Below are 12,513 nucleotides of genomic sequence, written 5' to 3' on the forward strand. Positions count from 1 at the left end.
GCTCTAGTTAAAAGGATCAGGTAGCAGGCAATGAGAGAAACCTCTTTCCGCTACCCTGGGAAGTCGCTTCCAGTCCAAGCAGACAATACAGTGGTACCTTGGTTTTCGAACAGCTCAGTTCACAAACAACTTGGAACCTGAATGCTTCAAAACTGGAAGTAGGTGTTCCAGTTTTCAAACCTTTTTTCAGAAGTCGAACGTGCTCCATTTTGAGTCCCCCTGTGTTTCCTGTTGCGCTGCTAATTTGCGTCGCCCCATTGCAATTCAAGCCTTTTATTTCCAATTGCAGTGTTTTGAGGTGATATTTGGAGCTTATATTTGGTGCTTTTGTTTTTGCTATTTATTTTGCGTTTTTTGTTTTGAGGCTTTTTCAATTAATTTGTTTTTGTGACTGTGTGGGTCCCAGTTCAACTACGGGTGGATTGAGTGAGTGAGTGACTGCAGAAATGGATAAAAGCCCCCCCATCCAAACAATGACTATCATCAGTGCAGGTAAGAAAAAAAACATTAATTTTAATTTTTATCATCTACAATACTGTTTTATTTATTGTATAGTACAGTACATTGATTATTGCTTTCATTTTATGGATCAATGGTCTCGTTAGATAGAAAAATTCATGTTAGATAGCTGTTTTAGGAGTTGCTTTTAAAAGTCTGAAATGGATTAATCCATTTTGAATTACTTTCTATGGGAAAGCGTGCCTTGTTTCATGCTAAATTGCTGTTTTAGGAGTTGTTTTTAAAAGTCTGGAACAGATTAATCCGTTTTGAATTACTTTCTATGGGAAAGCGTGCCTTGGTTTTAGAACAAACTATTATTATTATTATTATTATTATTATTATTATTATTATTATTAGTACCCCACTCATCTGGCTGGGTTTCCCCAGCCACTCTGGGCAGCTTCCAACAAAGATTAAAAATACATTAAAATGCCACACATTAAAAACTTCCCTAAACAGGGCTGCCTTCAGATATCTTCTAAATGTCAAGTAGTTGTTTATCTCTTTGACATCTGATGGAAGGGTGTTCCACAGGGTGGGTGCCACTACCAAGAAGGCCCTCTGCCTGGTTCCCTGTAGCTTGGCTTCTCGTAGTGAGGGAACCACCAGAAGGCCCTCGGTGCTGGACCTCAGTGTCCGGGTAGAATGATGGGGGTGGAGATGCTCCTTCAGGTATACTGGGCCAAGGCCGTTTAGGGCTTTAAAGGTCAACACCAACACTTTGAATTGTGCTCAGAAACATACTGGGAGCCAATGTAGGTCTTTCAGAAAAGGTGTTTTATGGTCTGAGCGGCCGCCCCCAGTCACCAGTCTAGCTGCCACATTCTGGATTAGTTGTAGTTTCCGGGTCACCTTCAAAAGTAGCCCCACATAGAGCACATTGCAGTAGTCCAAGCGGGAGATAACCAGCGCATGCACCACTCTGGCGAGGCAGTCCGCAGGCAGATAGGGTGTTAGCCTGTGTACCAGATGGAGCTGGTAGACAGCTGCCCTGGACACAGATTTGACCTGTGCCTCCATGGACAGCTGTGAGTCCAAAATGACTCCCAGGCTGCGCAAATGGTCCTTCAAGGGCACAGTTACCCCATTCAGGACCAGGGAGTCCTCCACACCAGCCCACCCCCTGTCCCCCCAAAACAGTCTTGTCTTGTCAGGATTCAGCCTCAATCCATTAGCCGCCATCCATCCTCCAACCGATTAAGTTTGAGAACCAAGGTACCAGTGTACTGGCCAAGGCAGTCAAACAGATTTTATCTATTCATGTATTTAATTGAATTTGTATACTGCTTAATTGTAAATAAAACCTCTAAGCCGTTTAGAGGAGATGGTATAAGGCAGCTTCCTATGTTTCCATACATATGAATGCCTCTGAATGTCTTGGGGGTGTTTTGGTTGAGATCCCTGCATTGCAGGGGGTTGGAATAGATGACCCTCAGGGTCCCAGGATTCTATGCTTCCAAACAGTTTTCAAATCCAGCAGCCAAAGGAATCATCAGCACCAGCATCATTTTTTAAAAAAAGTCTGGAGCACTGAAAAGTCTGCTTCCCTTTTTCTTTTTGTATTCTATTCTATCATTTGGATAATAAACTAGGTGATTGTATGTGCACATGTTAATTAATGGAAGGGAAGCAGATCCCCACTGTACCAAACAAAGCAGGTGGGGAAGAGTCCTTTTAGCAACTTACAGATACAGTAAGGATAAATGCTGGTTGAGCTACTGAGAAAAAGCTGGGTTCATCTGATTTTCACACTAATGTCGCATGTTGGCAAGATGGCAACCGTTTTGTACCACGAACTACTAAGGGCTCATATGCAAACCAATTTGAAGTTTTATTGCAGTCGTTTGGTATTTGATGCAAACTCCACTGAGGTAGAGAGAGGTTTTCTCAGGAGTTTCAAAGTAAATGCTCATGAAAATATACCCCCTTCTAATGCACTGGCTGTGCTTAGGAGATCAAACATCTCTCAAATTATTATTATTATTATTATTATTATTATTATTATTATTATTAGAAGCAGAGCTATGACATGCTTTTTTGTCAGGGCATGCAGCCCCTTTGTGGCACAGGCAAACAAACTAGGAAGTATTCAACCAACCATAGTTTCCTGTTACATCCAAACTAGGGGACTGCGGTTACCAGCTTCAGAGAAGTCAGGATATTAAACCATGGTGTGAACTTCATTATTTATCACTGGTTATTAATTAACATACCATTTGCCTGCCCAAATGGCTTCCAAGTATAAAATCAATTATAAAGTCCATACATAATCAAAAGCAGCTTTGAATTTCCTGGTTTGTTCCCAAACTGAAAATGATAGTTTTCCAGTTCAGGGGGAGGGAAAACTGGAAGCTTGTGGCTAATTAGAGGCTTCCCAGTTTGATAGTGGGTTGCCCAAATCCGCTCCCACACATACGGCAAAAGGCTTGTTCATATCTCAGTTTATTAAGTCAAGTAACGATCACCTGAACGGGCAATGCTGTACCCCTTAAATTCACTGCACGTACAGCATATGTAATGTCACCATGAGATTCTTGCAAGAGGACATGAGAAGTGGCCTTTTGGACTATATAAATTATAAAACTTAATGCTGTGAACTAAACGAGACAGCAGTTAAGAGGCTATTGCACTATTACAGGGATATGGCACTGATAGGAGTCAATGGAAAGGAGAGATTTCTGCAAGGCACACCGCGAAGTAAAGTGCTCAAGATCAACTGATAGCAGAAATCATTAAGAGCAAAGATAAAAATCAAGAAGCGGTGCTTTTGGGTTTTTTTGTTCTCTGTGTTGCAACTGAAGTTTGGAAGCTTCAAATCCTACTTACTTGGCGCCACCATGTGGCAATAATCTGTATTGCCACTATTTCCATCAATGGAGAATGGCAACTCTTGTTCACAAGCAAAAACATACCAACAGTTGTGTAAATCCTTCTATTCCTGAGGTCCAAACTGTGAAGTAGCAGCATGGGGGGGGGCGGGAGGAGTAGCCTCTTATACATCTTTGAAGGGGCGGGGGAGAGAGACAGAGAGAAGGGAGCGAGCAAGAATACAGAGGTGCAGAAGGTAAGTTTTCTCCTGACACAAGCCCACTAGGAAGGATAAACTCATTTGATAAATCTATAGGTAGCTTCCTAACTATTAATGCAGATACGTAAATTCTGCAAGACTGCACTGCTTCTCATGCACCCACATCACTTTCGGCAGACATTAACACATAAGAAGAGCTCTGCAGAATCTGACCAACAGCCCGTCTAGTCCAGCATCCTGTTCTTACAGTGGCCAGCCAGAGGCCTGTGGAAAGCCCACTATGCAGGACATGAGAACAACAGCACTCTCCCTTCTCATGTTCTCCAGCAACTGGTGTTCAGCACAGAAGCAGAATATAGTTATCACGGTTTGTAGCCACTGATACGATTAGACTAGCTGGTGGTTCCATCACTACCTTTTGGACCTAGCTGTGCAGTTCTGGAATGCTTACACATAAAGGGTGAAAAGCCAGGGTCTGTAGTGCTCAAACCTCACCCATTTAATAATATAAGAAACCAAAATGCGAGAGGGAAGCCCTGCTTGAGTGGAGCCTAAGCCTGCGCTTGCTGAGATAATTCGACCCTAGAAATATTTTGAAGAATGAAGTTGAGGAAGCCATGAATTGTAAAGTTTCCGGTTTCAGCTAATGTTCCAAGGGAATCAGAACTTGAGTTTTAAGTAGCCCCTGTGTGGACTTGACAGCATCAAGGTGGCTCTCTTCGCCGATAGCCTGGGAAGGAAATGCTCTTTTTGGAATATAGGCAAGGATGCATACCTTTGGCCAGCTTGCCTACTGCAGAAGCACGTTCAACTGAGCTGCACAGCCTTCTCCCCTAGATCAAGCTCGGAGGAAGCCCGCTCCGAAAATCAACGTGAGGCAGGATACAGATTCCTATGGGGCTGATTAACTGGCGGGAGCAGCTGTGATCTGTGGACAGCTGCCCCACGCTGAGCCTCTGAAATGCAGGTGACAGCTTCTCAGTGAAATACCCTCAGGCCCTGGAGTGGCTCCACCCACCCAGGCTGGTCTCTGGATCCTCCTGGGCAGAAAGCTATGGAAGAAGCTTCTTGATCCAGTTGAAGAACAAACACTTCCTGAGCTCTGGCGTATATTCCCATATCCTTTCATTGCCCTTCGGTCCTGATCCCTGGGTTGTCCCTCGGTCCTACCTCCTACTTTGTCCTTTGGCCCCAAGCCTTCTCCATCCCACTGCTCTTGGCTCATTTCTGGCCGTCATCCAACATCCCAGCGCCAACAGTGACACAGTCCCTTTCCTCCTCTCCAAAGCAGTTAAAGCATATAATATGACTTTTTGCTTTAATCACAATGTTTAGCTTGTGGTTGTTTAGTTGTTGCTTTGTTATCAGTGTTTTATGGACTGTTCATAGTTTTTACACTGATGATTTGCTAATTATTCCATTTGATTTGTGCTGCATTTGTGATGTTCTGTTACGTTCCATCATATGCTCCTGCTCTTTATTGTTTGTAAGCCGCTTCTGGGATTCATTTGAAAGGAATACAGCCTAGAAACACAATATATCAAATCGAATCGATTTTGGAACAGCAGGAGTCAGAAGATAACAACACCAAGGAATGGCCATGCTTGTGAGTAGTCAGAGGCCATGTTCAGGGCTCCCGATGGACAGAAGAGACAGGATTACAGTGGTACCTCGGGTTAAGTACTTAATTCGTTCTGGAGGTCTGTTCTTAACCTGAAACTGTTCTTAACCTGAAGCACCACTTTAGCTAATAGGGCCTCCTGCTGCCGCTGTGCCGCCGCTGCACGATTTCTGTTCTCATCCTGAAGCAAAGTTCTTAACCCGAGGTAATGTTTCTGGTTTAGAGGAGTCTGTAACCTGAAGCGTATGTAACCTGAAGCATATGTAACCCGAGGTACCACTGTAGATGGTTTGATCTAGCAGGGCTAGTCTGATGTCCTCACAGGGCGGTTTTCAATTTACACCACAGATAAGGAACCCACAGTTCTCCAAACTTCCCAAATCCCATCAGCCGTAACCAGCATGGCCAGTGGTCAAGGATCATGGGAGCTGGAGCCCGGCAACATCTAGGAAGTTGCAAGTCCCCCCATTCCTACCTTATGCCAAACCTAGTTCAAGACAAACCTCAGGCTTAATAATTTAGGTGGACTCTTTTGAGCACTTAGCAAACTATCTATGCAGACACAATGCAGATATTGACTGGGTTGCTGAGTTTGCTCCCATTGGCAGGAGAATCCCCTGGACAGAGTTCCACACATGGGATCCTCCAACCGGCGGAAGGGAAGAGGCAACTCTCACCTGAGGTTGAGACTCTGGAGGGCAGCAGGCTGGCAAAAGCTGAACCAAGTCAACAAGAAACGCAGGCAGAAAAACACAATAAGTAAAACCATACCTTGCACCCCTTCCAGGAGCAGATCCACTCCTTTCCTATAAAAGCCAAAGGCAGCCTCATAGTCTTCCTCTTCCTCCTTCTTCAAGGCCAGCTTTATCAGCTCCCCTGCCTTGTCCAGGTAATCTCGCCTGCCAAGCTTGGCCTTTAAGCTCCCAGTGAACAGGCCCCGGCTCTCCCTCTCGCCATCGGGTTTGCTCCATTCGTGGTCCGAAACGCCAGAGGCCTGCACCGGCGGTTCAGTGGGAAAGCTGAGGCTGAAGGATCTGCTGGGGGAATTCTGGTTAGATGCCATTCCATCATCTAACTCAGCAAGAGAGTCCACATCAACGGTCAAAGAGATCAGGTCGCTGTCGCTTGACAAACCTGAAGGGCAGAAGGAGAATGGAGTTGGGAAAGAATTTGGGGGGTCATCTAGTCCAGAGGTAGCCAAAATGGCATCTTCCAGCCGCGGGCAAATCATGGCTGCCAGAGGGTCCAATTTGGCGAGTGAGACCCATGTCCAAGTGTCAATCAGGTGATGTCAGCTGATATGCAAGGGGGTGGAATTTGCTGGTGAAACAGACCCCTGCATAGAGTAGGACTGAAGTCTCCACTCATCCGCTGGTGAGCAGACAGTTCAGTCCTGCTGGGTGCTGCTTCACCAGTACATTTTCTGAGGGGAACGCACTGGCAAAGAAGACCCGCGCCCCTCCCCACATGGCACAATCCAAGATTTCAGCTAATCGCAGAAGCAACGATCGGCACGCCACTGCTGCGTTTGCGACCGAAACTCAAATCGACCACTCCTTATTCACGCTTACCTCCATACTCTGACTGGCTGAGTGTCACGTCATCAAGGAGACCGGCATCCTTCCGGGCTTGAAACCAAAGGTGGGGAAGAGAGGGGAAATATATAGAAGGGAAAGTGGGTGAGTTTCTGTAGCCCGGGACAAGTCACAACTCTTGAGATGACGTCTGCATGTGTTATAACTGGGATACTGAACCCTTTCTCCAATCTGTGTAGAAATCAAATGACCTTGGCCACATTCATAGCTCAAAGCACAATAATACACCGCTTTAAACAGTTGTGGGGGAAGCCATGAGTTTTTAAAGTGGTAGCACAGCACTTTAAATGGTGTGAGAAAAAGGGTCTGAGAAACCAACCCCTCACTAACTAAAACAATATACATGAATCACATGCTTATTAAAGACACTGCAGATATGCCAAACTACAGACTTGCAGCATGGTCCTAGGCACTTTTGCTCAGAGTCCCCACAGTTTTTTAACAGGGCTTATACCCTAAACAAGCATGCTTAGGGTTGCAAGTGTTACAAGTGCCTTTTACAGAAAGACAGCTGCGTTAAGGTATCTCAAGCTCTGGCATTAGCAGGTTTTATCCCATATCAGCGAAGAGTGGCAAGGTTTGGGACTCCATGAATGCTAACACCAACTACGTTTACATGTTTGCGCGGACCAAAAAAATTCTAGCTGAAATGCTAATGCTGCCATCTAGAGGAGATGAGGAGGGAAAAGGTGCACTTTTACATTCCTTGGCTATGCTATAAATCACCCTACTTGGTAAACTTGGGCTGGGGACAAAATTACGAGAGGTAACACAGTGGGAGCCAACCTTCAGAACTGCAGACCGACAGGCTGTCTGTCAAGGAATCCGACAGAGGATCTGCAGGGCCAATCAATTCAGACCCAGCATGTACTTCTCCATCCTTGAAAAATAAAGAGAAATTAGGACTTATTTAACTGTTACTTACTATGAATTAAAGCAACTTCCACTTTCACCAAGAAAAAGAAAAGAGCTATAGAAAAACGTGGCCAGGCCAGAGGCTTCACACCCTCCCCATTCAAAACCTAACTTCTTAAATAAAAGGCTCACTGGTATTTTCACCCATCTGGGGAAAGGAAAAGTTATACCTCCCCTCCCCACAATGGAAGCCCCCCACACACACCTGAACGGTATTTCTTTAAGCTCATAGTTGCCAACTACATATTTCGTGAGTGTGCAGTTTAGCCCTAAGTATCTAGCATCTATAAGCAACACATTCGAAGCAGCCTTCTCAGTGAAGAAAAATATCATTTACTTTAATAATAATAATAATAATAATAATAATAATAATAATAATAATTTATTATTTATACCCCGCCCATCTGGCTGGGCTTCCCCAGCTACTCTGGGCGGCTTCCAACACAATATTAAAATACAGTAATGCATCAAACATTAAAAGCTTCCCTAAACTTTAAATCACCCTGCTTGCCTGCAGCCCTATTCCACAAAAGAGAGCAGCTCTGAAGCATGAGTGCATTCTGGCTGCACACAAGTGTCTCCTTTGTGGGCATATTCCCATTTACAGTGGTGCCCCACAAGACGAATGCCTCACAAGACGGAAAACTCGCTAGACGAAAGAGTTTTCCGTTTTGGAGGTGCTTCGCAAAACGAATTTCCTATGGGCTTGCTTCGCAAGACGAAAATGTCTTGCGAGTTCCTGCTGGTTTTTTCCTCCCCCCCCCCTTTTTCTAAGCCGCTAAGCCGCTTATCAGCTGATCCGATCAGCAGATAAGCCGCTAAAAGCCGCTAATAGCGCTAATCCGCTAATCCATCAATGGGCTTGCTTCACAAGACGAAAAAACTGCTAGACGAAGAGAATCACAGAACGGATTCTTTTCGTCTTGCGAGGCACCACTGTATTCATATATCGAGTGATATACAACACACTAGCACCTCTTGCAATTCATGGGGGATACATAGGTAGCTACTTAGACATAATGGCTAGCTATGACAGCCTCCACTGTCGGAGGCAGTATGACTCTGGACACCAAGATGTTGGGCATTGCAAGAGGGGAGAGTGCTGCTGCACGCAGACTTCCTCCTTGCAGGTTTCCCACGGGCATCTGGTCGGCCATTTTGAGAGCAGGGTGATGGACTAGATGAGCCTTTGGTCTGATCCAGGAAGAGCTCTTCTTAACGTCCTACTGACCATGCTAACTACGCAAGGGTTCCCAGAATCTGGTATATGAGTGTTTAAAGACAGGCACATGCCATTCATGCCTATATATATAGGAAATGAATGGCATCCCTAGCTAGCTGTCAGGGATGATGGGAACTGTAGTCCAGAAACAGCTGGAGACCCAGGTTTGGGAAACTCTGGTTTGAGCTTTCACAAATGCGGGCCAACCAAGGTTCAGAGCTGTATTTCCTAATACCACTTCATTTATTTTTTAAAATAATTTTTTTAATTGATTTTCCAAGACTGACCCAATATTACCACAGTTTTGCCAATTATACAGGTTCCAATTAAAGTCAAAATAATTCCAATTGATTCCAAATTTATATAATTTAATCAAAGTGGTTTCCTGCGCTCCTTGATCAATTTTTTTATGCAGTCCTTGAGGTTCATTTTTATAACCTTCTAATTACATTTCAGTTGGTATATTAATCGTTAAGATAACGGCCACATTTTTAACTATTAAATATTCGTGTTGATACCTTATCTAACTTTCCAAGGATTTCAAATGAGGTGCTCTAATTATTTTCCTCTTCTCTGCATGTGTCAGTCTGAATATGTTGAATTATAAGCCCTTGGCCACTAACACCACTTTAAATAATCACGGTTTCCCCAAAATAATTTTGGGAACTGCAGATTGTCTAGGATACTTAGTTGTTAGGAGACCCCTGTTTGCCTCCCAGTTTTTATAATTCACATGAGTTCTTGTGAAGAGGGATTGACTGTTAAACCACTCTGTAAATTGCATCTCTGTGAGGGAAATAAGGGTCTCCTAACAGCTCTCAGAATCCCTGCGATGGGGTGAGCTCCCGTTGCTCGGTCCCAGCTCCTGCCAAACTAGCAGTTCGAAAGCATATCAAAGTGCAAGCAGATAAATAGGTGCCACTCCGGCGGGAAGGTAAGTGGTGTTTCTGTGCGCTGCTCTGGTTTCGCCAGAAGCGGCTTAGTCATGCTGGCCACATGACTCGGAAAAACCGTCTGCGGACAAACGTCGGCTCCCTCGGCCTATAGAGCGAGATGAGCACGCAACCCCAGAGTTGTTCGTGACTGGACTTAACTGTCAGGGGTTCCTTTACCTTTTCAGTTTTAACAGTTTTAACAACTCTCAGAAGCAGAACTTTTTTTCAGCCAGAACTCACTGGAACTCAGATCAGGCAGCTCTCAGGTGGGGAACACTGCCTTGATAAGAGAACAAGTGAGGCATTCACAGTTCCAGCACCTCTTTTTCTAGAAAAAACAGCCCTGCTCAGAACCCTTAACAAGCTACAGTTCCCAGAATCCTTTGGGGGAAACCATGACTGCTTGAAGTGGTATGATGGTGTGGGTGTGGCTTAAGTTCTACTCAAGAGTAGACCCACTGAAATTAATGGACCTAACTTACTAGGTTTCTTTCATTTCAATGGGTCTACCCCAAGCCCATCTTGGCCAAATACCACCCCACATATAAACCCGTTTAAAATGGGTTCCTCCTCCTCCCTCCTTCCCTAGGGGAGACCCTGTTTACATCGACTTGACCTGACTCTCAAAAGAGTAGCTGCCTTAAAGAGCGAGGCTGTTGCTTATTCTGCCTAGTGGCATCACTGACGAGGCATGGAGCGGCTCAGGAGTTATTTAACCTTAAAGAAATCTTCAAGCTGCTTGCTGTTAAAGAGCGCCGGGATGTTGGCAGAGAACTGAAGCAAGTCTTCTGCGCACTGTCTCCTCTCTTCAATCACGCTTTCTTCAAATCGCCCTGAAACATAAAAAGCATCAACATTCTGAGAAACAATTAAGCCTTTTCCTTGCTTTATCAAAAAACAAAAAACAAAACAAAACCCCACCACCGTACGAGAAGAAAGCCCCGCATCTATGAAGACGCATGATCGCTTTGGGAGACAGCGACAAGCTTCACACTTCTCAAAATGCCCCCTACAATCCTGACTTCTGCAATCAAATGATATAATCTGGCAGCGGCTCGCAGAACCCAAGATTCCACCCTCTTTAAAAGACGTGCGAAGCAACACTCCAGATTAGCCAAGAGACACAAGCATATGTCCATCAGTTTCCAGAAGCAAAATGTTCTAATCCTCCTTGTCACATTATGGATGGCCACGTTCTGCCTTAGCTACAGGCCTAACCCTGCGCAGACTGGATCGCAACCTAGCAAGGCTCTAACTGCACGTGTTAAGTCAACGACACGATTGCTAAAATTAAATACCGGGCGCCAATGGGATTCTTCTTCTTTTTTTAATTTCCCTTCCCCTAATGGTAATTGCTGCACCAGGACTGGAGTGGAGGGGGGTGGATTTTACAGAGTTTGCAGCTGGAGAGGGAAAGATTCTATTTCACCTTCCTGAACGCTGCAATCTTGGTACCAGGTGTGGGTCTCCCCCCAGACAGTTATTTAATTTTTAAAGACACACAGCGCGATTACTAATCGCATCATTAACATCACACGTAGTTGGGCCCTCAGCTAACATAAAGGCAGAGGCTTGGATGGATGTTGAGTGGAACTCTCCTTATGGGACGCTCCCATCAGGAGGAAAGGCAATTTTCGCCCGATTCCCTCTCCCACCTGCAGCCCCTGTGCATCCCAACCCCCCAACCCGGAAATCTGCTCCGGAGGGCTGGAGGACTGCCCAGAACAGCTGGAGCTGCAGGAGCTGCTGGGGAAAATGGGAATAGTTAGAAACTGGCACCTCCTCCTCCCATCAAAGAGAGCCCCCACTGGATTAAAGGTTCTTATGTAAATAGGAGTCTTCCCCTCCACAGAAATGTTCTAGTCATTTTTTTTATTTATTATTTTGTTCCCCAAAAGTGTGGCTCATTGCAATATATATGTATTCCGTATCTGTTGTCTGATTTTGACAATTTCGAGATAAGACAGAGTTATGAGATTTGCAGCGGCGGCCCAAAAGCGGAGGCAAAAACTAATGGAGGCTAATATGGCAAAGCACGATAATTTAATTGGATGATTTGATTTAAACATTTATCTGGATGCCTTTAAATGTATCAGCTCTCTTGACCATTTGTACTCTAATGAGTATTTTTGTTTTATTCTTTTGTCATCTTTTGTATGTTGAATATTTAGTAGTAGTATTTTGGTCTGTTTTAATGCAAAGATAATATTAACAGTGCACATTTCATTTCATTTTTTCTGTGGTTAATATGACCATGATGGCCAAAAGAGCAACACAAAACGGTAGTAATATTTATATTCTGAAATGCTCCATAAATACTTTATCTTTTGCATTGGGTGATGAATTCGGCTTTCTCAACCCCGCCAGCCTTCATTGTGGGGGTGTGAGGGAAGCAAGCTTTTAGACCTTGGCTGGATCTACACAGATATAAAAAACACTATGGGGAGAAAAACTATAAAAAGATACAGCTCCCAATTGAAATTTTCACAGACTTTGGATTTCCGCTCTACAGCGGGATCTGGTGTCACATTTTTATGATGCATTTATAACGTTATAAATTCACCTGCGTAGCTAAGATGATTATGATGATAGTAATAATAATAATTTTATTTATTTATTTCCCGCCCATCTGGCTGGGTTTCCCCAGCCGCTCTGGGCAGCTTCCAACAAAGTATTAAATATACAATAAAACATCA

At 44.4% G+C, this 12,513-nt stretch overlaps 1 protein-coding gene across 3 annotated transcripts in view; it reads right to left on the reverse strand.

Annotated features, from left to right (window-relative positions):
- Positions 1-12,513, reverse strand: part of RPS6KC1 (ribosomal protein S6 kinase C1) — a 95,152-nt gene that overhangs the window by 55,399 nt on the left and 27,240 nt on the right. For all 3 annotated transcript variants that reach the window (XM_083494185.1, XM_083494187.1, XM_083494186.1), the window contains 4 exons: positions 10,535-10,650; positions 7,532-7,625; positions 6,722-6,778; positions 5,922-6,284 (listed from right to left, as the gene is read on the reverse strand). In XM_083494185.1, coding sequence (XP_083350311.1) covers positions 5,922-6,284; positions 6,722-6,778; positions 7,532-7,625; positions 10,535-10,650 — 630 coding nt within the window. The remainder of the gene's footprint in view (positions 1-5,921; positions 6,285-6,721; positions 6,779-7,531; positions 7,626-10,534; positions 10,651-12,513) is intronic.

This window comes from Podarcis liolepis (assembly GCF_965112155.1).
Source record: "Podarcis liolepis genome assembly, chromosome: 3".
NCBI lineage: Eukaryota > Metazoa > Chordata > Lepidosauria > Squamata > Lacertidae > Podarcis > Podarcis liolepis.